The sequence below is a fragment of the Schistocerca gregaria genome, chromosome 2 (genome assembly GCF_023897955.1).
Source record: "Schistocerca gregaria isolate iqSchGreg1 chromosome 2, iqSchGreg1.2, whole genome shotgun sequence".
NCBI classification, from domain to species: Eukaryota; Metazoa; Arthropoda; class Insecta; order Orthoptera; family Acrididae; genus Schistocerca; species Schistocerca gregaria.
The window spans coordinates 912,284,040-912,311,047 of NC_064921.1; the positions used below are offsets into that span (position 1 = coordinate 912,284,040).

Here is a 27,008-nt window from a genome sequence, read left to right on the forward strand (position 1 = left end):
ATATTGAGTGTTAGTGCATGTGCACCTGATTAACACGAGAGAGGAAGAGATGGACATGGCACCAAATGCTGATGACTAGAATGGATGAATATTGAAACCTGTGGTGATAAGTGAGTAATGAAATTCTGTTGGCAACTGATTCCCATTCAGAGGAGAAACATTTTATGTTAAGCTGTCCACACATTTTTTCTGAATATATTTCAAGTCTTTCTTCATTAAACTGCTATCGGTCATATTGACTGAAGGACTAGTGCTTCAAATTTTGTCATTATCAGTAACATGAAGTTTTCAAACTGTATATGATGATGCATGGTCTGGAGCACTACACTGCATTACTGATGACATTGTCCAGCTGGTGGATGCACTCTTTAACCAGGACCGCCAAGTGACAGTGAAGGCCATAGCCTCTATGGTCGGATTGAGCATCGGAAGTGTTCACACCATCATGAAGGAACAGCTGCACATGAGCAACGTGAGTGCCCAATGGGTGCCCCACAGCCTTCAACCACACCAGGAAGCATGTCGAATGGCCCACTGTCTTGCTTATCTGCAGCACTATGATCGGGAAGGGAATGCATTCCTGGCACGAGTGGTGGCTGGAGATTGAATCATGGTGTCATCACTTCCAACCAGAATCAAAACAACAAAGTCTCCAGTGGAAGCATCCAGGATCACCACCACCAAAAAAAAAAGCCAAGTCCATCCACACTAGTGCAGGAAAAATTATGCTGACATTCTTCTTTGACCAAGATGGCTCCCTTCTGATTCACTTCCTGCAGCACAGGACATCAATGAATGCCCAGTGTTACTCGCAAACCTTGACCACCCTTCACCAAGCAATCAAATCAAAACAACCAGGCAATCTCACCCAAGGTAGCAAAATTCCTTCACTTCACCTAGTTTGTCCTCACCAGTTTAGATGTTAAGTTTATCACTAATCACATTTATGTTACTCCTCATTACTTCCAGTTTACTCCCACCCCATAATCTGCACTGATAGGACTGTTCATTCCATTCAAGAGGACCTAAGATTCTTCAGTATTTTACTGAGGGTAACTATGTCAGCAATGAACTTATCGTTGAATATCCTTTCATTCTGAATTTTTTAATTCCACTCTAAACCTCGCTCTTATTTCTCTCATTGCTTCTTCTGTGCTTATATTGAACAGTAATGACAAAAGAATGCATCCATGTCTTGCTTCCATTATCAAACTGAACATCAGAACTCGCCCTCTCATACTTCATCTACATCTACATCTACATGACTACTCTGCAATTCACATTTAAGTGCTTGGCAGAGGGTTCATCGAACCACAATCATACTATCTCTCTACTATTCCACTCCCGAACAGCGAGCGGGAAAAACGAACACCTAAACCTTTCTGTTCGAGCTCTGATTTCTCTTATTTTATTTTGATGATAATTCCTACCTATGTAGGTTGGGCTCAACAAAATATTTTCGCATTCGGAAGAGAAAGTTGGTGACTGAAATTTCGTAAAAAGGTCTCGCCGCGACGAAAAACGTCTATGCTGTAATGACTTCCATCCCAACTCGTGTATCATATCTGTCACACTCTCTCCCCTATAACGTGATAATACAAAACGAGCTGCCCTTTTTTGCACCCTTTACCTATCCAAAAGCCAAGTGATCCTAATCTGACAGAGCTTCAATTTTTTTTATATTCTGCTGTACATTGTTCTTGTCAGCAACTTTTATGCCCAAGAAGTTGAACTGATCATGCAGTAGTTCTTGCACTATCTGCTCCTTCTGTCTTCGGGGTTTTGTGGATGAAATTTTTCCAAAACTCTGATGGTATGTTTCCAGCCCCACAGATTTCACAAACCAACTTGAGTAGTTGTTTGGTTGCCACTTTCCCCAATGTTTTTGGAAAACATGTTATCTATCCTTACTGCCTTATTTAATAGCAAGCTTTCCAAAGCTCTTTTAAACTCTAGTCCTGGATTTCCTGTATCTTCCATACCTACACCCATTTTTTTGTCTATCACATCATCAAATCAGCTTGTCTCCTAGTAGAGACCTTCAGCTTACTCTTTCTGTCTGTCAGCTATCTCCTCTGTGTTTTAAAAGTGGAATTCCCATTTCACTCTTAATGTTGATGTCTTTGTTTTTAATTTCACCGGAGGTTGTTTTGACTTTTCTATATGTTGAATCTGTCCTCCACCCCCCCCCCCCCCACCCCCCCCCACCCATGGATAATTTCTTTTTCAATTTCTTTACTTTTTTTGTGCAGCCATTTCACCTTAGCTTCACTGCAGTTCCTATTTATTTGATACCTATCTGTCTGATTCCTGTCTGACATTTATTACTGTGTTCCTGTAATTTTTTCAGCGCTTTTGTACTACCATCTTTCATCGAGCAGTTGAGGTATTACTTCTGATAACCAAGGTTTCTTTGCAGTTACCCTCCTTGTACCTGTATTTGTCTGTCCAATCTCAATGATTGCTACTTTTATGGTTGTCCATTCCTCTCCAACATAACTGCATACTGTTGTGTTCATCATTGCAGTATACACAGCCTTGGATAACTTCAAACACATCTCACTATTCCTCACTATTTTAGTATACTACTTCTTTTAATATTGGTACTTCTAAACAATTGTCTTAAACTTCAGTCTCAATCAATATCTGATTTCGTAATCTTTGTTTTGTCATGCTGAAGTCCACCTGGAATCTTCTCATTTCTCCAGGCCTTTTGCAAGTATACCTCCTCCTCTTGTGATTGTTGAACAATATATTCACTACTCCTAGCTGGAATTTATTGCAGCACTCAACTAGTCTTCCTCCTCTTTCATTTCTACCACCCAGCCCCTACTCTCCCTTACCTCTCTATGTTCTGCTGCTTCCCCTACTATCACACTCCAATCCCCCATGACTGTTAGATTATAATTTCCTTTTACATACTAAATTATCTGTTGAATTTCGTCATATGCCTTCTCTATCGCTTCACCCCCTGCTTGTGGTGCCAGCATATGTACCTGAATTACAGTTGCTGGCATTGGTTTGCCATTGATTTTGATGAGAGAAACCCTATTTCTAAACTGTTCACTGTAGTTCACCCTACTGTCCTGTTCATAAGGAACCCTACTCCTATTATACCATTTTCTACTGCTATATTTGTCTGACAAGCACTTTTCAGTTTCATTTCACTAAAACTCCACTATATCTAGACTGAGACTTTTGCATTTCCCTTTTTCAGATTTTCTATTTTGCCTACCACTTCAGATTTCTGACATTCTGTGCTCTGACTCATAGAATGTTACCATTTTGTTAGTTGGTCAATCTTTTTCCCATAAGCTTATCTCACATGACAACCTGAAAACCAGTTAATCTTTACTCTTTTCACAATAGTTGTCCATTAACAGTCTTAGTGCATATAAGCAGCCTGTTGTTCCTCTGCTGCTTCTGAATTCATGTTGTTGCTCTTTAGGCTGGTTTTCTTATAACAATCTTAATTTTTCTCAGTACCCTTTTCCAGTATCTTAAGAAAATTTGATAACAAGGTGAGTCCTCTGTAATTGGAAAACTTTCTTGTACTTGCTTTCTGGGGCAGTAATATTATAATGCTCTTCTTTCAGCCATCTGGTACTTTACCATTGCATTCTGTTGATGCATGCTGCCTTGATCACATCTGCTGTTAATTCATCTGGCCCAGCTCACTTGCATCCTCTCGTCTACTTCAAGGCATTATCAGTCTATGCCGTGGTAATAGATGGTTTCTCCACTGTAGGTTCTGGTAAATCCTGTATTCCCTGATCCTCCTCTGTTATCTCCATGCCGTTTAGGAATGTGTTGAAGTACTTTTTCATCACTTCTCTGATCTCTTCTGCATCCTGGACTATACTCCCACTTACTATCACTGTTATGCCTTCTTTGCCAATATGTATAGCAGTTTTGTGTTTCCATTGCTGTCCTCCTCTAGTCTTTGGATGAATATTTCCCAACTTCTCTTCTTTTCTTCCTTCACATCCTTTTTTAAACGTAAGTTTCTGGTCCCTGTATGCCTGTTCCAATGTGGAAGGTTTTGAGCATTTATCACTTAGATCCTATGGGTTTGTTTTTCTTTCACCATGTCTTTGTTTTTCTTTGCTTTGTTCAGTTCTTCAGTAGCTTTCTTTACCCTGTCATTTCACCAGTCAGTTTCTTCAGTTTGCTTTAGCACTTGTTTTTACCACAGACTTGTACAGCACTGTTTACTAATGTTATCGTAAATGTTTCCCATTCTTCACCTGTACAACCTGTTTCATTTGTTGGTAACTCGGCAGTTATGAGACTTTGACAGATGTTCTTGTTTTTTGCTTCCTTTAGTCTTCATTCTTTGATCATAGGCACCTTTCTCGAACAGGTTATGATAGTTATTTTCTGTTTCATATCAGCGCTAAGGAATCCATGACCACTGTCCAGTGATTCTGTCAGTATGATACATCTTACTCTTTCTCCAATGTGTTTGTTGGTTATCACATAATCAGTAACTGAATTGCTTCTTCCATACCAGCCATATCTGGTGACAGTATGGCTGTCTCTCTTCCAGAAGAAAGTATTCTTTGTGGAAAGGTTATTTCTTACTCGGAAGTCTAATAGGTGTTCCCTTCCAGTATTTCTTCCTCCATACCCAAAGCACCCAGCACCTCTCCATATCCTGATCTGTCTGCTTCTATCTGGGCATTCAGATCACCTAGTACCATGATGTTATTTTCCTAGATTTGGTCTTCCAGTTCCTGGAGGAAAACGTCTTTCCTCTCATGGCTACATCCTTATTATGTTGCATACGCTTGTACAATTAGTCGTCCCAGTATTTAGCCTAGCTTTAACAATTCTCTCATTGATACAGGTGTCATCTCTAACAGCATCAGTGTCTCTGAAATACCAGACTCACTCCACTTTTTTTTATTTTTATTTGCTCCTTACCATTTGGTTTCACTTAATTCAAGTTCATACATTTTCCTTCTCTTCATCATATCCACCAGAGTTCCCACTTATAATCTAGTCTGATATTTTGGTCTATTCCATCTGTGGTTGTCACATGTAGGGTTCCTTCTCATGTTCCTAAAGCAAGCATTGAATCCAGTGGATCATCGTTCATTCCAGGGGCGTAAGAAGATGAGTGTGGATTTGATTTATTCACTCTGATGCTTGTTCTAGTGCTGAAACCAATACACTCATACACAACGGTTGACTTGTTAGGTCTAACACAGATGAGTGAGTCATGATGTACTTTTATCCTGTTGACTGGGAGGCCACTGTGTGGAGAGATCTGCAGGGGGCTGGGAGTTGCGGTGCACTGCTGTAATCATAGTGACCGTGAGGCCATTGTGTGGGAGAGATCTGCAGATCGTCTGCGTATTTGGTCATTTCATGAGTTCAGAAGCATCTACCATGTCTTCATCAAGCTCTGGACCCAAATAAGATGGCAGTACAGAAACGTTTGATGAATTATCACTACTGAAGTTAGAGAAGACTAACCCACATATCCATATTTATCGAAGGGCAAATGATGATTATTCATAAAACTGAAGTCAATTGATAGAAAGTCCTTAACATTGATCAGTGAAATGATTGTAACAAAGAGCATGTTATCTTTGGTGGCGAGTATTCGATAGATTTAGGAGTAACTTCAAATGTATTCCAGAGAAATATGTTGGGTCCCATGCTGTTCATGTTGTATATTAATGACCTTCCAGGTTATACTTACAGTAATATGAAGATTTCTCATTGATGATACAGTTATCTGTAATGAAGTCCTGTCTGAAAAAGCTGCACAACTATACTGTCAGATCTTGATAGGATTTCAGAGTGGTGCAAAATTGGCAACTTGGTTTTCAGTGTTCAGAAACGTAAAATTGAGCACTTGACAAAATGAAAAAAATCTAGTATCCTATGGCAACAGTCACAACTATTTGGAGTGGTAATGAATTAACTCATATGAAAACTTGAATATGACAATTTGTGGAAATGTGAAATGGAACAATCACGTAGGATCAGTTATAGGTAAAGCAGTTGGCAGTCTTGGCTTATTGGTTGAAAGCCAGGGAAAATCAGTCAGTGTACAAAGGAGATTCCTTACAAAACACTGGTAGAGCTCACTCTAGAACACTGCACAAGTGTGTGGCACCCATACTAAATGCGACTAATATGGGATTTTGAATGTATTTGATGAATGACAAAATGAATGGGTACAGATTTGTTTGTGATATTTCCCTTCCTTTGGTTAAATCACATGGAACGCTCACCAAGTACAACTTTAAACAGTTTTATTTTGCAACAGAAGAAATAACTTCACTGATTTGGTGTTAACACAAAACTAACTTCTGAAGAAAAGGAAATAAAAAACTTTCTTGACAGAGTGAATGCTCAAATAAACTTAAGTTCCAATAAGTAACAACCACTGGTTGAATCCTTTAAAGTCTATGTCATTGTAGTTTGTAACACTGACACTAAGGCTGAAACTTTCCAAGTGGCGAAGATGTAGCAAAACAGAATACCAAGTCCTCTCCATTCAGCAGTATCCTATTTGGCCAAATCACAATTCAGGGTGGTGGCAAAGACTAAGACATGGTAGCACGCCGCTCAGGAGAGGTCTTCCCAATGTGGCTGGCTGAACCAGAGCTATTGGCTGCTAGTGCTGTGCAGGCCTAAATAAATAGTGGTCTCGCAGAGTGACACTTCTTTGTGATTGGCTCAAACTTACTTTTGGCGGAAGTAAAAAATAGTTTGGCCTGCATGCACTGATTGGCGCTGCGTGTGGTCCTTAGAGCTGCTGCTGGCCTGGTCATTATTGCCATCCTGTGTTAATCTGCTAGTAAGCTGGCCAGTTTTAATTTCCACCTCGTGCAGGCTAGAGTACCGCTATCGTGGTGTATGTTGTGTGGGTAGCTGTTGGTGCCTATTGCACTAGCTGTCACAGCTTTTTAATTCACAGGTGAATACCACAGAGATTAATTTTTTTTTAAATAAATAAGAATAAAAAAGTAAAAATAAGACACTTGAAAGTATATATTATCCCATGAAAAAACTGATTACAAAATTTCAAGAACAAACTTCAAGTAGTGAATCTGGGAATGTGCTGCAACTCCCTGTGTATCACTCCATGAGGGAGTGTTATTTATTTATTTTATTCACACGTCAAGTTCCATAGGACGACACTGATCCCTGGGGCATTCCCCACTTGACAGTACCCCACTCAGACCTCACATCAAAGCTGTTATCAACATAGTTGCTAAAGCAAGAGACGAACCAATTGTGAGCTACTCCCCATATTCCATAATGGTCCAACTTCTGGAGCAATAGTTTGTAATCAACACAATCAAATGCCTTAGATAAACCAAAAAATATGCCAAGCATTCGAAATCTTTTGTTTAACCCATCCAGTACCTCACAGAGAAAAGAGAATATAGCATTTTCAGTTGTTAATAACTTCCAAAGCCAAACTGTACATTTGATAGCAAATCATTTGACATAGAATGATCAATTTTCCTTACAGACACAGCCTTTTCAATAACTTTTGCAAACATTGATGTCATAGAAATAAGTCTAAAATTATCTACATTACCCCTTTCTCCCTTTTTATAAAGCAGCTATACTACTGAGTACTTTAATCACTCAGGAAACTGACAATTCCTAAAGGAAAAATTACAAATATGGCTAAATACAGGGCTAACATGTGCAGCACAATACTTTAATATTCTGCTAGACACTCCATCATAACCATGAGAGTCCTTAGTCTTCAGTGATTTAATTATTGACTCAATCTCCCTCTTGACTGTATCACGGAGGAGTATTTCAGACATCAATCTCAGAAAGGCATTTGCCAAGAAAATTATATAATTTCTGGTAGAAACTAAATTTTTATTTAAGTCACCAGCAATGCTCAGAAAGTGATTGTTAAATACTGTACATATATCTGATTTATCAGGACAGAAATATTTTTACTGCGAACTGACTTTATGTCATCAACCTTGTGCTGCTGACCAGACACTTCCTTCACAACTGACCACATGGTTGTAATTTTATCCTGTGAATTAGCTATTCTATTTGCATACCATGTACTCTTTGCCTCCCTAATAACATTTCTAAGCACCTTACAATACTGTTTGTAAGGGGCTACTGTAGCTTGATTGTGACTACTTCTAACATTTTGATATAATTCCCACTTTGTTCTACTAAATATCCTTATTTTAGAATGTTCTAATGGAAAGCAACTCTCAAAGATCATGAGAAATGTGTTAGGGAAAGCGTTGTATTTATCGTCTATGTTATCGGCACTAAAAACGTCATGCCACTCTTGTTCTTTGGAAGGTTTAAAAAACTCTCTGTTGCTGGTGGATTAACATTCCTACATAGTTTGTAATTAAATATCACATATGTTTGAGTACAAAAGCCTTTTATTCTTAAAATTTGTGCGTTGTACTCTGAAAGGCCAGTCACACTTGTACTAACAGAATGCACATCTAGTAATGAAGAATGAATAAAAATGTTGTCTATGGCTGTGCTATTGTTCCCCTGCACCCTAGTTGGAAAAAAACACAGTCTGCGTCAGATCATATGAATTTAGGAGATCTACCAGCATCCTTTTTCTAGCACCATCATATACATAATTAATATTAAAGTCACCACATATGACTAATTTTTGGTTCTTCCTACAAAGTGAATCAAGAACCCTCACTAGCTTGAGGAGAAATGCTCTGATCAGAGTTAGGGGACCTATAAGCAACAACAATTAGAAGTTTAGTTTCACTAAATTCAACTGCCCCTGCACAGCATTCAAATATCTGTTCAGTGCAGTGTCATGATACGTCTATGGACTCAAATGGAATACTGTTTTTTTTTTTTTATGCACATGGCCAATCCCCCACACTGCAAGGAACTCCTTGAAAAACAGCCAGCTAATGTATCCTGGTAAAGGAAGCTTCTAAATTGTCAAATTATTTAAGTGGTGCTCTGAAATACCAACAATTTCAGAGTCAACATCTATCAGCAGTTCACTAACTTTATCTGTAATACCTCTTATATTTTGATGAAATATGCTAATTCCTTCTCTACTTGGAAACAGTACATCCTAGGAAGGTGAGCCCTTAGTTAGAGGGGCTTCTTTTAAGCAGGTATGCCTATTAGCTGATATCAGTCTAAAAAAAAAATGTGCAACTCTAACACCAACTACTACAGGAATTTTTCCATGAGAGACACCACCACCACCACCACCCATTACACTGTCACCTATAAGCTTAGCCAACCTCCCCTTTCCATACCTATTGTGGTGCAGGCCATGCATAGTGAAACCTGATCTACCTGATAGATCCAACTGGCACCACTGGGATGTGCCATAAGCCAATCCCCCCCGCCCCTCCCAGCACCATGTTAACATGCCTAACAGCCGTGTTAAGGTGAGGCCGATCATGATGCTGAAACAATTGCACAAAATGCATATTAGCGCCACCTAATTACAACATTCACAGACATGTTTAATCCATCATTTTTCCTGCACCCTATACATGAATTGGACAGGAAGCAGCACTAATATCTGGTACAGTGGAAGTTATCCTCTGCCAGGCAATTCATATTAAAAAGTAAAGTCTTATGGTGTGATTGGCAGGGCAACCTGATGGGCAGGTTCAGATGCCCGAATTGGAAAGGTGTTTGCTATCCTTCGCATCCATAGGCATCTTTTCTTCATAAAGTGTTACCGTTGTTTGTTTATGTGTACCTGTTAAATGTAAGTGACTGTAATGGGTATATATGTAGTGTGCTGTCATGTATGTGTGGGATGATGATGAGAGAAGGGAGAGGGTAAAATCCTGTGTCGGCACATAGCCTACTCCTTTCGAATAGCGCCAAGGGGGCTGCTGAACTTAACACACACATCCAATGGGCATATTACCATCAACAGTGTTGCCTTCCATAACTCCATGTGGCACTGTGGACATTGGCACAAAGATTGGTGATCAGCAACTATATGCCACCATCCATCCTATCCCTTCTGTCGTGAAGGCAAAGAGAAAGTTGTCAACAGCAGGTGGTATACTTGGATAATCAGGCGTCCAAGTGGTGGTCACGTCCAATGGTGCTGAACTTCGATGATATGATGGAAACCGGTACATCCACTGTGGCATGACCATTAACACTTCATAGTGGTCTGCAATTTGTGGCTATAGATTTAGAACACTGAATTTTAATAAAGCAAAGGAACCAACTATCTAATTCATTATTGACAGTGAAATCAGGCAAATATATTGCGTATCATGAGAAATATTCTTTTTAACATGAAAAGTTTTCAGATCCTTAAACTGCATAAGTAAAGAAGGAATATGAGCTTCTGGTGACATACTGTTTGTCTCTAGTGCTGATATAGTTCAACAATGCGTAAAAGAACTTGGGGGAAAAAAGTAATTACTGTCATGGAAGGGCAGTGTAATTTTATTTATTCGACAGCTAGTGTCCATACATTATCAGCTCCTGTTCAATGTAGTCATGTCATATTGTCTTCCTTGGGTAAGCCATAATCATTGTACGTCATGAAGGAGCAAAGCACTGTACTAAACTTTTGGAAATATACCTGTGTTATTGGCATACTCCAATAATAATTAGAATAATAATAATATTTACTTTCATATGTGATTGACAGTGTTATTATCATGCATTCATAGCATACCTCAACAGAATCTCTGAAAGTGTAAGCCAATTTCATAACTTGGCATTATGTCATCATGCTGTATGTTGGCTGACTTGAAACATGAAAGATGATGTTTGGTAAGTCACATCATATATTCAGGCTTGTCTGGTGTGTTTGTGCGTTTTATTTATTGTGCCTTGTTTTAATACAAAGATTCCAAGACTTACCAAGCGGGAAAGCGCCGGCAGACAGGCACAATGAACAAAACACACAAACACACACACACACACACAGAATTACTAGCTTTCGCAACCGATGGTTGCTTCTTCAGGAAGGAGAGGGAAAGATGAAAGGATGTGGGTTTTAAGGGAGAGGGTAAGGAGTCATTCCAATCCCGGGAGCGGAAAGACTTCCCTTGGGGAAAAAAAGGACAGGTGTACACCCGCACGCGCGCACACACACACACACACACACACACACACACACACAGACACACACACACATATATATCCATCCGCACATACACAGACACAAGCAGACATATTTAGGTAAAGAGTAAGGGCAGAGATGTCAGTCGAGGCGGAAGTACAGAGGCAAAGAAGTTGTTGAAAGACAGGTGAGGTATGAGCGGCGGCAACTTGAAATTAGCGGAGGTTGAGGCCTGGCGGATATCGAGAAGAGAGGATATACTGAAGGGCGAGTTCCCATCTCCGGACTTCGGATAGGTTGGTGTTGGTGGGAAGTATCCAGATAACTCGGACGGTGTAACACTGTGCCAAGATGTGCTGGCCGTGCATCAAGGCATGTTTAGCCACAGGGTGATCCTCATTACCAACAAACACTGTCTGCCTGTGTCCATTCATGCGAATGGACAGTTTGTTGCTGGTCATTCCCACATAGAAAGCGTCACAGTGCAGGCAGGTCAGTTGGTAAATCATGTGGGTGCTTTCACACGTGGCTCTCCCTTTGATCGTGTACACCTTCCGGGTTACAGGACTGGAGTAGGTGGTGGTGGGAGGGTGCATAGGACAGATTTTACACCGGGGGCGGGGGCAGTTGCAAGGGTAGGAGCCAGAGGGTAGGGAAGGTGGTTTGGAGATTTCATAGGGATGAACCAAGAGGTTACGAAGGTTAGGTGGACGGCGGAAAGACACTCTTGGTGGAGTGGGGAGGATTTCATGAAGGATGGATCTCATTTAGGGGCAGGATTTTAAGAAGTCGTATCCCTGCTGGAGAGCCACATTCAAGGTCTGATCCAGTCCCGGGAAGTATTCTGTCACAAGTCGGGCACTTTTGGGGTTCTTTTGTGATATATATAGAAAGAAACTTCCACATGGGAAAAATATATTAAAAACAAAGATTCCAAGACTTACCAAGCTGGAAAACGCCGGCAGACAGGCACAAGAACAAAACACACAAACACACACACACACACACACACACAGAATTACTAGCTTTCGCAACCGATGGTTGCTTCTTCAGGAAGGAGAGGGAAAGACGAAAGGATGTGGGTTTTAAGGGAGAGGGTAAGGAGTCATTCCAGTCCCGGGAGCGGAAAGACTTCCCTTAGGGGGAAAAAAAGGACAGGTGTACACTCGCGCACACACACACACACGCACACATATCCATCCGCACATACACAGACACAAGCAGACATATTTAGGCAAAGAGTAAGGGCAGAGATGTCAGTCGAGGCGGAAGTACAGAGGCAAAGAAGTTGTTGAAAGACAGGTGAGGTATGAGCGGCGGCAACTTGAAATTAGCAGAGGTTGAGGCCTGGCGGATATCGAGAAGAGAGGATATACTGAAGGGCGAGTTCCCATCTCCGGAGTTCGGATAGGTTGGTGTTGGTGGGAAGTATCCAGATAACTCGGACGGTGTAACACTGTGCCAAGATGTGCTGGCCGTGCACCAAGGCATGTTTAGCCACAGGGTGATCCTCATTGCCAACAAACACACACACACACACACACACACACACACACATATATATATATATATATATATATATATATATATATATAAAATAGAAAGAAACTTCCACATGGGAAAAATATAATAAAAACAAAGATTCGAAGACTTACCAAGCGGAAACCACCGGCAGACAGGCACATGAACAAGACACACACACACACACACACACACACACACACATATATATATATATATATATATATATATATATATATCAAGGGGGAAAGTGCTGGTAGATAGGCACAATGAATAAAACACACACACAGAATTTCGAGCTTTCGCAACCGGCGGCTGCTTCGTCAGGAAAGAGGGAAGGAAAAGGAAAGATGACAGTCTGCACATGTCATTAGGTCATTGTTTCCTTTGACATTGTGGAAAACAAACTAAATAAATTCTTTTTGTTTTGTCACGTTTATGGGATTGGAGTAAGTGGACTTCTTCATCACTAAACAGTGAGCAGCTTTCATGTTGACTTATGTTCAATTTTACAATGAAGAATGATACCTAACAATTGTGAACAGGTAGACATCACTCATGAATTAATCCCGTACTGTCAATGAAAGCCTTCACTATATTTGACAGAGGTTGCTCAAAACTAGGGCATATAATAAAGGTAGCAAGGAAAGATATTGAGAAAATTCATTTAATCAGTAAACTCTTCAACCCAGTACTATATGAAATAATGAAGAAAATTTATAGGAGAGGAAAATGTAGTTCACAAAGGTTGTACTGCAGTACAAATGTAACAGTACAGTTCTGGCAATATTCTTTCCTGGAACAACATCTAATGAGAGATAACATATGAAATTTTAGCACCTTTGGTTTTCAACAATATGTTTGTACATAGAATTTAATCCCTAACCTAGCTGCTGTTAATAATACCAAGTGTGATCAGATGACATTAGTTAAGGCATGTTGTAACACGTGAACTGTGTAACTATAAAACACTTTCTGCAATCTTATATTAAGATTAGGTCTATGCACTAATGCAAATCAAGGAAGTAAGTTACCATAATTTCTATTTTATGACACTAGAAGGATTACATCTCTGTGAGTGTGCTGGATATACAGGGTGAGTCACCTAACGTTACCGCTGGATATATTTCGTAAACCACATCAAATACTGACGAACCGATTCCACAGACCAAACGTGAAGAGAGGGGCTAGTGTAATTGTTTAATACAAACCATACAAAAATGCACGGAAGTACGTTTTTTAACACAAACCTACGTTTTTTTTCAAATGGAACCACGTTAGTTTTGTTAGCACATCTGAACATATAAACAAATATGTAATCAGTGCTGTTTGCTGCATTGCAAAATGTTAATTACATCTGGAGATATTGTAACCTAAAGTTGACACTTGAATCCTCCGATGTTCAGTTGCGTGTTGTAACAAACGCGGGCCACAGTCGGCGAGCAGCATCTGCAGGGACATGTTTACGATGACGACCGTGTTTAGGAGTGTGGCTGTAGTGCACTGTTGTGGTTTGGTCTAGCTGTCATGGTGTCCACATGTAGTGCTTGCTGCTATTGTTATTCTGCATTCGTCTCCGCACACAGACCAACTGTAGTACACCGTGTTCCCAGATGTCTGTGATAGTGTAGTGTTGTAGGAACTGTGACCATGGTGTATTCGAACTCTGAAAAGGCGAAGATGATACTCATCTATAGCAAGTGTCGTCGAAATGCAGCTGAAGTCTGCAGGGTGTATGCAGAATGGTACCCGGACAGAGAGCATCCAATGTGCCGCACATTGCAAAACATCTACCGCCAACTGTATGCAACAGGTATGGTCATAGCACGCAGACGGGTCCATAACAGGCCCGTCACAGGAGAAGCGGGTGCAGTTGGTGTGTTAGCTGCTGTTGCCATGAACCCACACATGAGTACACGGGACATTGCGAGAGCCGGTGGAATGAGTCAAAGTAGTGTCATGCGCATACTGCATTGTCACTGCTTTCACCCGTTTCATGTGTTGCTACATCAGCAATTACATGGTGATGACTTTAATCAGCGAGTGCAATTCTGTCAACGGTCATTAACAGAGAATGTGTTGCAGTTCTACCTGTTCACCGATGAAGCGGGTTTCACAAACCACGGGGCAGTGAATCTACACAACATGCATTACTGGTCCGTGGACAATCCTCGCTGGCTCAGACAGGTAGAGGGACAGCGAGCGTGGACTGTAAATGTATGGTGCGGAGTCATTGGTGACCACCTCATTGGTCCTCACTTCATTGCAGGGGCCCAAACAGCTGCAACATACATCGCATTTCTACAGAATGATCTGCCAACGTTGCTCAAAAATGTCCCACTGGAAATGCGTCGACGTATGTGGTATCGGTATGATGGTGCACCTGCACATTCCGCAATTCACACTAGGCTGACCCTTGACAGATGTTCGACGGGTGTTTCATAGGACATGGAGGACCCATAAATTGGCTAGCCCATTCTCCTGATCTTACACCTCTGGACATCTTTCTGTGGGGTATGTTAAAGGAGAATGTGTACCGTGATGTGCTTACAACCAGAGGATATGAAACAACGTATTGTGGCAGCGTGCAGCGATATTACACCAGATGTACTGTGCCGTGTACGACATTCATTACGCCAGAGATTGCAATTATGTGCAGCAAATGATGGCCACCACTTCGAACATCTATTGGCCTGGTTTACGAAATATATCCAGCAGTAATGTTAGGTGACTCACCCTGTATAATGGAGACTCTCAAGTGACTGCTCTAGGTGTCATTCACATTGAGTAAACTGTTCAACAGATTTTTCCCTTACATGTGACAAGACATCTGGCTGGTTTGTTTCTGGACTGAGGAAAACCATATGGTGTTAACTGACGGTACAACATTCTTTGTGACCTATACAAATGATTATTCAAAGGACAATCTCCCTTCTGTGTTTTAATATTGTCCTTCCTTCCGAAATAATTCTTGTAATACATACTTGGAGTTATGCTGTCATACCATTTTATTCAATATAATGAGGCATTTCAGGAGATTACTTTAAGTTTCTATTGTCTCATTGTTGTTGCTAATAATGCATCAAGCACTGTGAAATTTCTAGCCAGTGATTGTTAATTATATATAGTTTCCAGTTAGTGTCTGAGATGTGGGTGGAAAAAGTTGATCTAAATTCTCAGTTGAGGAAACTTATCTTAGTTTTAATTGTACCCATCATGTTTTGAATATACTTTCACTGCATATGATGGGCACAACACTTGAATTTTTAAGGACTCACTGAGGTTACTGGTCCTGCATATGATTAGAAACTTACTTGACTGTCACCTGTGAAGTTTCTCAAGACAACAACTCTTAGTTCATTACAGAAATGAAGCTGTTTTTGAATGGTTGAAAATGGCTGGATTGAAACACAAATAAATCATGACTTTTATAGCAGTATAGAAAGTTGTTTAGTAGAATCACAGAAACTCCATCAGATGTTTGAAGTTCATTCAGCAGCAAGAGATTTAAGAAAACTTATTTACAAAAAGATGTATGATATAAAGGGATTACACAGACATAGTATTTGGTAATTATGAAAGCTGCTAAGGATTTTAATTCAAGTATGCTCAAAATATTTGTCATGGACTTCCAGTGTTGAATATACTATTTATTGCAGATAACATTTGTAGCAGCATACATGGTGCACAATAGAATAAGCTGGAAATGACAGTTGACACCTATCAGAAATTGTTTAGTGTATGATGGCAATTTTTGAGTGGACTCTAAATGTTCACACACACTGCAGGTGAAATATTTTTTTTGCCAGATATTTAAATCAGTATCTGGCCACAGTGATGTGTCAGATGTGACCTGATTAACTACATTGTGAAACATTCATGTACACAACCTTTAGAAAGATAGTTCATGGCTGAATTTGTTCTGAAACTTTCATCACAGCTCAAATTTTTGTTTTCTATTGAAGATATGTTGTGAATGCTGGTTCTTCAGATAAGCTTGAGGGGGGAAATTGCAACTCTTCATCCATAGCTAAAGTCTTACCATGATTGATTGCATTCACATTATAATGTCATAGAGGGATGTTTAGTATAGAGGCTGCAGTTTACTTGGTGTAGCAGAACACCAAGGAGGGACTTCATGGATCTTGATGTGCACAGGAAGTTTTTGAAACATCTGTAAATAAAGCTGGAACCATTGAGATTAACATTCACATGAACATGAGATACGAGAAACCTTTTTCTGTGTGTCTACGCTTCTTATAATTAGAACAATAGTTAGAACATATTTTGAGCTCAAATGTAGTGAGGTATCATGAACAGAATGACCTCCTCCACGCCAAACAACATGGGTTCCAAAAAGTGGTCATGTGCAACACATTGCTCCCTTTTCTCACAGGGCAATTTAAAAGCCATTGATCAAGACAGTTCAGTAGATATAGTAGTTCTTGACTTCCAAAAAGCATTTAACTCAATATCATACCAGTACTTATTAACAGAATTGAGGTAATGGGGATATGAAAAGAAACTAGTGACTAGATTGAGAATTCCTGGGTATCAAGGATACAGCATGTTATCTTGGATGGAGAATCGTCAAGAAATGTAAAAGTTAACTTCAGGTATGCTCCAGGGAAGGACCTTTATTTCCCATGTTGTTTATAATGATCAGGCAGACAATATTAATAGTAACATCAGACTTTTTGCAGATGATGCCGTTAGCTACAATGAGGAACTCTCTGATAAAAGCTAAACATGTTTCCAGTCAGATCTCGATAAGCTTCCAAAGGAGTGCAGAAATTGCCACTTGCTGTCTAAAATTTAAGGAATGTAAAATTGTTCACTTTGCAAAACAAATAAAATTTGTATTTTATGACTATGGAATGAATTCAAATTAAATCAGCCAATGCAGAAGGAATTAGATTAGGCAGAGGTGGTCATTTACTATGTGCTACAGCACACTGTAAATATTGCACTAAAATATTCCATTTCTGTTCAAATGCAATCTGGAAATTGCACTAAAATTACACCATTTCTCATCGTATGAAAGCGAGAAACTGCACTAAAATTATACCATTTCTCTTTGAATGCATGCAAGTATGCAAATGAAATGGACAAAAACATGTTTTGAAGCACACACTATGCAATAACTAGAAACCAGTGTCAAGTGCTGAAGTGATGGTCAGCAGTATTTTTCTTAGAAATAGCATGTAGCATATAGTGCAAGCATAAAGTGTGAGGGATTTTTGAGAAGCTATTGTCATAACCACATTGTGGCCAATTGATTTTATGCACAGACAAGCAATTCATGGACCCAGGTTCAAGTCTTGCTTTTACCAACATTTTTTTCATGTTATCTTTTATTCATTGGAATGTTAAAATATTAATTATAAAATTGAAATATATGTGAACAGTTAAGTTTATAAAAAAATTAATGTATTCAATTTAGTTATGATTACTACCTTTATAACTCAAAGGCTATAGGTTAGATGGAAGAAAAAAAGTGATTATACCAGGAAATTTAGGTGAAAGTGTTCTGTGTAGAAGATCTGAGAAACAGGGCCATTTCCAATAGATCTTTGGAGGAAAATGTGAGATTTGAAGAGTTAGGTAGATCTACTTCAAATGTAAATCTGAAAACAGAGGGGCATGGGACAAGTCATGCCGATTTGGCTTTTGTAACAATGAAAATTTGAAAATACTTGCAAAATATATGGATCAGCTTCTTAATTGTCCAGAACCAGTCCATAAGCTCGAATACTCAAACACTGATGAAAATCTAGAAGATTTACCCTCAACTATCAAAGAGATTGAAGAAGTTATTAAAACCTTACAAAGCTAGTGGAGAAGACTGTATTGCAGCAGAACTTTTGAAATGGTCTCTACCAAAAATTTAAAAAATGAGCTAAAAGTAATCTTTGAGAAACCATGAGACATAGAAAAACTCCCAGGAGAGTAGAAGGTAGCCGCAATACATCCACTGTATAAGAGGGACAATAAACAAGACGTGTTCAACTACAGAAGAATCTATTTGCACCCAGTTGTGTATAACATATTTTCCAAGATTATACCAAACAGAATAGAAATAACACTGGAGTGTTATTTAGGTTTACCTCAATCTGGTTTTAGGAAGGCCAGATCGTGTTCTGAACAAATATTTATTCTGAAATCAATCTTTTGCCACAGGTTACTGGATTCACAAGATGTTTATTGATTTGCAAAAGACCCTTGATTCCATTTACAGAAACTATTAATCAAATAAAACTATGTGAGCTGAAGCAGGTTGGTTGCTCTTTCAAGTCCCTCGAATGTTTGCCTGAGTGGGTCGCAGGAAAAAGTGAAATGCTGTCTAAAGCTTTATAGCTTTAGACAGCAATTTGCTTCACCTGGTCCTACTCAACCCAACAAGCCACCTTCCTAGATGTTGACCTCCACCTCAGAGATGGCTACATCAGTACCTCCGTCCATATCAAACCTACTAACCACCAGCAATACCTCCACTTCGACAGCTGCCACCCGTTTCGTACCAAGAAGTCCCTTCTGTACAGCCTAGCCACCTGTGGTCGTTGCATCTGCAGTGATGAGCAGTCCCTCTCCAAATACACCAAGGGTCTCACTGAAGCCTTCACTGACTGTAATTATCCTCCAATCCTTGTACAAAAACAAATCTCCTGTGCCTTATTTTTCTAGTCTCCCACCCCCTCCCAAAGTCCCACAGAGGAGCAGTCCCCTCATAACTCAGTACCATCCGGGACTGGAGCAACTGAATTACATTCTTCACCAGGGTTTCGATTACCAATCGTCGTGCCCTGAAATGAGAAATGTCCTACCCACTATCCTTCCCACCCCTCCTACCATGGTATTTCGCCGTCCACCGAACCTACACAATATACTCATTCATCCTTACACAACCCCTGCCCCCAATCCCTTACCTCATGGCTCATACCCCTGTAATAGACCTAGATGCAAGACCTGTCCCAAACATCCTCCTACCACCACCTACTCCAGTCTGGTCACTAACATCACTTATCCCATCACAGGCAGGGTTACCTGTAAATCCAGTCATGTGATTTACAAGCTAAGCTGCAACCGCTGTGCTGCATTCTGTGTAGGCATGACAACCAACAAGCTGTCTGTCCACATGAATGGACACCTACAAACTGTGGCCCAAAAACAAATGGACCACCCTGTAGCTGAACACTCTGCCAAACATGATACCCCTCATCTCAATGACTGCTTCACAACCTGTGCCATATGGATCCTTCCCACCAACATCAGCTTTTCTGAATGGCGCAGGTGGGAACTTTCCCTGCAATACATCCTATGTTCCCATAACCCTCCTGGCCTCAACCTTCATTAGTCACTGTCCTCACCCATCCAGCCCCCTCCCTGTTCCAATTCCAGCACACCCAGTCTTTTAATTTCTTTTCATTTTTCATTTTATTTTTATTTCCCTCCTTTCCGCTACTTACCCCTCACCCCTCCGCCCCTTCTCTCCCACCCTCCATCTAAACTGCAACATTTCACTGTCTGCCACTCCCAACATACTATCCCTCCCCCTCCCCATCCCAGCCTCCTCCTTACCCCCACCCAGTCCCCACTCTCATCATGCACTGGTACTGCTGCTCGCTGTGTAGCTTCAGCTCTCTGAGACTGCAGACGTGTGTGTAAGTTCCACTTGTGTGTGTGTGTGTGTGTGTGTGTGTGTGTGTGTTTGTGTGTGTGTGTGTGCTTGTGTGTATGTGTGTCTACTGCTGACAAAGGCCTTATGGCCGAAAACTATGATTGTGTGAATTTTTTATTGTGCCTATCACGACTCAGCATCTCCGCTATATGGTGAGTAACAACTTTCCCTTCTCTTGTATTGTTACATTCCATACTGGATTGTCTGTTGTTTGATCTCTGAAGCTTTATGCATAGAGTATGAGAGATTTTTGAGGAGCCCTTGTACCCACCCTCTGGCTGAGTTGTTTAACAGAGACGTAATTCGTGGACCTGGGTTTGATTCCTGCTGTTGCCAACCTTTTTTTTTAATTCCTTGCAATGTTAAAGTATTAATTATAAAATATAAATTCATTTAAAAAGTTTAAGTATAAGATTTAATATGTTCAGTTTAGTTTTGGGTACTACCCTTGTAAATCAAAAGGCTACAGGCCACCATAGTGTAGCACATTAGTGAAATTTAGCGTGAGCCACGACTGAGAATAGTAAATGTGACACTAAAACATGTAGATAAGATTTGCTATTTGACCAGTAACGTAAATGATGATGACTGATGTAACGAAAAGTCGCAAATAAAATATAGACTGATAGTGACAAGAAAAGTGTTTCTGAAGAAGAGAAATTTGTTAAAAGGACATACAAATTACAACAATGGAAAATCCAGGATGGAAAGTAACAATATTATGAGAAGGAAAGTTGCTACTCACCATATAGCGGAGATGCTGAGTCGCAGATAGGCACAACAAAAAGACTTTCACAATTAAACCTTGCGGCCATTGGCCTTCGTCAATGGTACACACACACACACACACACACACACACACAAAACTGCAGTCTCAGGTGTTCTAAAGTCTTTCCTGAAGGTACTTTACCTGGAGTGGAGCCATGTACAGAAGTGAAATGTGGATGACAAGCAGTTCAGACAAGAAAAATATAGAAGCCTGTGAAATGTGATGCTTCAGATTAAAGCTGATGATTATGTACGTAGAAGTGGGGACAAGTGTTGAATAGAATTGGGGAGAAAAGAAATTTGTGGCATAATTTTACTAAGAGAAGGGATTGTTTGATAGGACATTCTAAGACATCAATGAATTATTAATTTAGTACTTGATAGAAGTATGGGCAGTAGCAATTGTAGAGGAAGGCCAAAATATGAAAAATATGAATACAGTAAGGTGATTCAGTTGAATGTTGGTTGCAATAGTTATTTGGAAATGAAGAGGCTTGCATAGTATAGACCAGTGTGGAGAGCTGTATCAAACATAGGTAAAGTTTGTGGTGGGCTTTATATCATTAGTCATTCTGCAAAGGACATGATTCACAAAACATTTGTGCGGCCCTCTGTAGAACATTATTCAATTGTGTAGGACCCATACGACTAACAAGGGATTTTGAGTATATACAAAGAAAGGTAGCACAGATGTTGACAGGTTTGTTTGACTCACATGAGAGTGTCATGGAAATGCTGAAAAACTTGAACCTACAGATGGTTTAAGATTGACATAAATTATCCTATGAAAGCTTGCTTATGAAGTTTCATGAAATACTACTAGGTGAAGAATCTAGGAATATCCTACAGACCCCTACATATTGATTCTGTAAAGACCACTAAGATGAGATTCGGCTAATTACAGGGTATTGAGGCATTTATGCAGTTATTGTTCTAGCACTCTGTGTACAAAACCTTAACAGGTGGACATGTGTAGTGGGAAGTACCCTCTGATACTGCATGGTGTCTCACAGAGTAGTGATGTAGATGCAAATAGGTGTATAAGCAGTGGTGTTAATAGTTTGGAGTTCAATTTTACAGGAAACTGTGCTTTGTTTCCTTCAACTCTCCCCCTTACACAAAACTAATATTGTGCAGCAGTTCGAAACACAACCATTTAGAAATTTTTTAATGGAAAGTCTGAGGAGGAGATTGCCCAACAAATCTCAAAAGATCTCCTGCTCGTTTTAATAGAGGAGAGTGAGGCTGCTTACAAGAGAGAAAGAGAAGGGCCAAGAAACACATGAGAATATAGAGCAGTTGAGGCACTGTAGGACACTGGGCTGATGTACATAAAAACTAAATTAAGTAATAAGTGAAAAAGAAGTAAAAAGGGATCTGAACTCCAGTGAGTGAAGAATCATAAACACATGAAAAAAGAATTGAAATGAAACAGGCACTTACCTGTAATACATTAAAAACCTGGGGTGCTTATTACATTGTCCCTTATTTGTTTTTAGATACTGTGGTAAGGTCCTTGATTTGACAATTTGTGCACAGTTATGATGGAAAGCAATACAGTTGGCACATGTTAAACATAGCAACAAAATTAAAGGATGATCGATCATTTGCTTCAAAACCGTTGTTCATAAGAATGAATATTGTAAGTACAGCAAAAATCGGCTGCCTGGGAGAGAACTTAAATATGGTGGTAGTCTGAGGTGAAATTAATGAAATTCATATTTATTATTCCTCTCTTCTCCTGTAGTAACAAAGTGTGTATCTCTCTAAGACATTATTATAAAGAGAATGCCATACAGTGAACATATTTATCAGATAGTGTACTTTCATCTTCAGGATTCCATTTACCCCTCTGTTCCTTTCTCTCCCTCCCTCCCTCCCTATCCCCCTCCTTCCCACATTTAATTATTAGTTTAATTTGAAAGGTAGACTCAGTGTTTGCTATGTTTTTCAGCTGTGATACGTTTATTTATTGTATGTTGTTTACTTTAACAGTTGGAGCAAGCTGCTCTGTTTCCAGGACAGTGTGAGAAAGAGATAGAAAACCTCATGAAACTTAAAGAAGAAACTAGGCAGGAACAACAGTTAAAGGAAGAGAAATTTAATGACATGGTGAGAGAACAACAACCTTATATTACAGATCTGATGGAGACACACAAAAAATTGCTGAGTGAATTAATTCCATTGAAGGATGCAGTTTTAGAAAAGAAGATAAATGTAAGATGTCACTAATAAATTAACATATCCTCTTTTCCTTTTAATTAGAAATGTTTTGTAGTTAATCAGTATATTTTTCAGATGGATACAGCTCAGTCAAATCTTGATTCTTATCTAAAAGAAATTCAGCAGGATAATGCAAAACGAGAGCAACTGGAGAAAGAAGTTAAAGAAAATGAATCTCAACTCAAAAATCAAAGAAGGTATGTCTCATAATGCTCTTTTTGTTATGGGTGATATTCAAAATATATATTATGAAATAACATGCCATTTGTACAGAAATTACACCTCCTTTCATTGCACTTAATGTTGTGGCTTGCTGACTTAAATTTAAAAATTTATATATCATTTTCTTCTTTTCCATTTGCAAGTAGTGTGCTGGATGAAAAATTCTCAGAAAGCTTATGCATGACCTTTAGTTTCTCCTGGTTTACCAGTGTGGTATCTAATGTAATGTGCACCCCAATTTAAAAAATTAAAATTATAAATAGAGTTTGTTGGTGCATCACTTGTAGTCTAAATTTATTTTACACAACAATGGATATATAAATAATATAAATGAACTATCAAAACAATAACCATTTTAAGTGACCCATTGTTAAGTGACACAGTTATTACTAGAGGAGAATGCCCAACTTGATAACCTACATGATATGCAAACAGACATATCATAAATTATGGGTATTACCCAACATTATTCTCTAATGGCATAATTATTGGCATCCTCAGACAAGTCTACATCAGAAACAGTTTGACTTTCTCTCACTGCCATCTAGAGTATTGGAAATACATTATTTCTTGAATGATTTCACGTTCACTGGTGCTTCAGTGCTTTTCCAGACAGCCAAAATCTAGTGTACAATAATGTGGGGTACAGCATGCTTAATTTTTCCTGTTCTCAGTTTGGTTCACAAAACCATTTTTCATACCGTTCCTGAAGATAACCTTTGAAAGCCTTATTTATACTGATGTCCAGGGGCTGTAATACAAAAGTCATTCCTCCAGGCACAATAACAAGCTTACTGGCTAGGCTGTGGATCTTCTTTTGTATGTTGTCATTGAGATGACCATAAGGACAAAGAATTCATGATAGTTTGGAAAGCCCACAAGGACGGGGTTCCTGCGTGTTTCGGAGACAGTCAAGCATTAGAGTTTCAACCTTCCAGTCCTTCTCTTGATTTCAAATAGTGATTTCATCAGGGAAAATCCTTTCATTTGTAGGGTTCTTGTGGCTTCTTTTCCACTTGAAGATTAAGAAAGGTGAAAGGTTGCTCCCATCTGCTGTGATTGCAAGCATTTCAGTTATGGGCTGTTTTCCACACCTGAATGTTTTAATGGTAACTTCTTTTGTTCTCTTCTCATCAATTCTGCATTTATATGACACATCAAACCAAATTGGCATTTCATCAGCATTGCCTAATTGGCCCATCAAAAAATTCTTCTCTTTCCAAAATGTTATGACATACCACTGTAATTCTTGAAGTGTTTTCTCAAATTCCTGTGGAAGCTTTTGGCATACTATTGTACAGCATCGTAGAAATAAGCCTGTCCATTTCATAAAGTGATCAACCCATCTGTGGCTAGTCTTAAACTCTTGCTGAGGTACGTATTAAGAGCTGCAGCTCCCTCTTTTGCTTTGTTTCTTATGGTATCACTAGACACAGGTTATCTATTCTTCCTCCTTTCACAGGCGACTTCCAAAACTTTTATGAAATAAAGCAGGAATTTCCATTTTGTATATCTCCAATGACATGTTTTGCCTTATACAAGGCATCTTCAGATTGGCATATAGGATGTCGTGCATAGAAATGTCCCAGCAGGAAACCACTGTGGTCAGAATTTGAAAGAACATTGTGCGGCATCTGATACAGATGATGTTAAATATACAGGAAACAGTGCCTAAAACACGCGAAAGCCCCAGGAGGTAGATGCTCTTGTCAATTTTTTTGAAAAAGGCCTCGCACAGTGTCCTTGTCAGATATGCAGCACTGTCCACATCCACTAAAACAGGATCAAGCCTATATCGATGCAACACACAGTGATGACTGACTGTGTGATGTATGTATATAGGCTTGATCCCATTTTAGTGGATGTTGACAGCACCACATATCTGACATGGACACTGCGCAAGACCTTAAAAAAAAAAAAAAATGACAAAGGCAATTATTTGCTGGGGCTTTCATGGGCTTTTGGCACTGTTTTCAATCAAGACTCTTTGTTCTTTCATATTGTTACATCTTCCATATTGTTACCTCTCCTTGCTGTATCACACTGCCATGGACTGCGAAAAGTCCAACACTTTTACTTCAACACCAGGGTGTGCTACTTTCTAGTAGCAGTAGTTGAAAATAATGCCAATTTCTGTTTCTTCCATCAGAAAATATTACTCTCAGCTACACTGAACTCTCATCCCACCCAGTGGTTTAAAATGCATGTGCATTTAGAAATTGGGGCAAATGCCCAAGATAAATGCCTGGGTGAATGCCCAAAATTCATAAATGCCCAGGCATTTGTACATTTTAAAGATTAATTGATGAGTGGTGCGTATAAAAAATTTTAAGCTGATATTTTGTATGGGGAAAGGTGTTTTGTGACAGTGTTCCTTTATTGGTTGTGGAAGCAAGATGAAAAAGCTCCTTGAAAGTTAGGGGAGCATTATTAGGGGAAATAAATTGGACTCTAAACAGAACTTTTTACATCTTTAATGACGTCAGTTCCTTGGGTAGTGTATAGTAAAAAAATAAAATGATACTCATCATATAGAGGAGATACTGAGCACAGACAGGCGCAACATCCAAAGACTGTTACAAATTAGCTTTTTCCCAGTATGGCCTTTGTCAAAAATAGATCACACACACACAAACGCAACTCCCACACACACACGACTGCAGTGTCTAGCAACTGAAGCCACAATCTCTCTCTCTCTCTCTCTCTCTCTCTCTCTCTCTCTCTCTCTCTCTATCTATCTATCTATCTATCTATTTCTCTCTGAAAAAACATTCTAGCAGTAAAAAGCCCAGAATTTGGGCATTTAAAACAGCTTTGGACAAATTCCTGTGCGAGTACACCATTTATAAATGTCCTGCCCACTGGTCATTTTTTCCAGCCCACATCACTAGTCCCACTCTCTTGTTGCCACATTTTTCAGCCTAAAGAAATGCTTAACACTTGAAAGTAGTATCATACAATTCTCTTCTCTGCTTGCTTTCCATTTCGTGACTACCTAATGCAAACACAGTACTCAGTAATAAGCCAATAATAATGTTACAAAGTTGAGATTTACAGCAATGCATTGTGATATAAGGAACAATACCTAAACTTCAATGATGTTGCCACTGAATGGTATATTAAAGATTGTACTCAAATGTAATCCGCCATCAAATCCTAAGAGCACCCCAGTTTTGAATAGTGTATATGGGGGGGGGGGGGGGGGGGGGGGGAAGGATGACGTAAATATGGAATGTGTAGAAGGAAGTAATATTTTGAGTCTTTTTGATATCAGTTTTAAAAAAAGTCTTGCAAATGCTTTTTTAAAATTGTTGAAATTCTTACACTTTCACACCAGAACATGAAAAATGTTTACAAACTGTATTTGTACCCTAACCTAAGGGATCAATGGGGATTTATCAAGTCATACAGAAAATTTGTTAATGAGATATCCAGAGACAAAAGACAGTAACTTGGAAGTTCCTAATAATTCGAAAATAAATTAAAACTATGCCTCGTTACACCCTTTCTTGTAAATCATCCAAATATCTGGTTACTGCAACT

General features: G+C 39.3%; 1 protein-coding gene across 1 annotated transcript in view; it reads left to right on the forward strand.

The window, feature by feature from the left end:
• The window catches only part of LOC126335346 (structural maintenance of chromosomes protein 4-like), a 298,803-nt gene that overhangs the window by 165,589 nt on the left and 106,206 nt on the right, over positions 1 to 27,008 (forward strand). Inside the window, 2 exon segments of the mRNA XM_049998531.1 lie at positions 23,016 to 23,237; positions 23,319 to 23,440. Of these exon segments, the coding sequence (XP_049854488.1) occupies positions 23,016 to 23,237; positions 23,319 to 23,440 (344 nt within the window).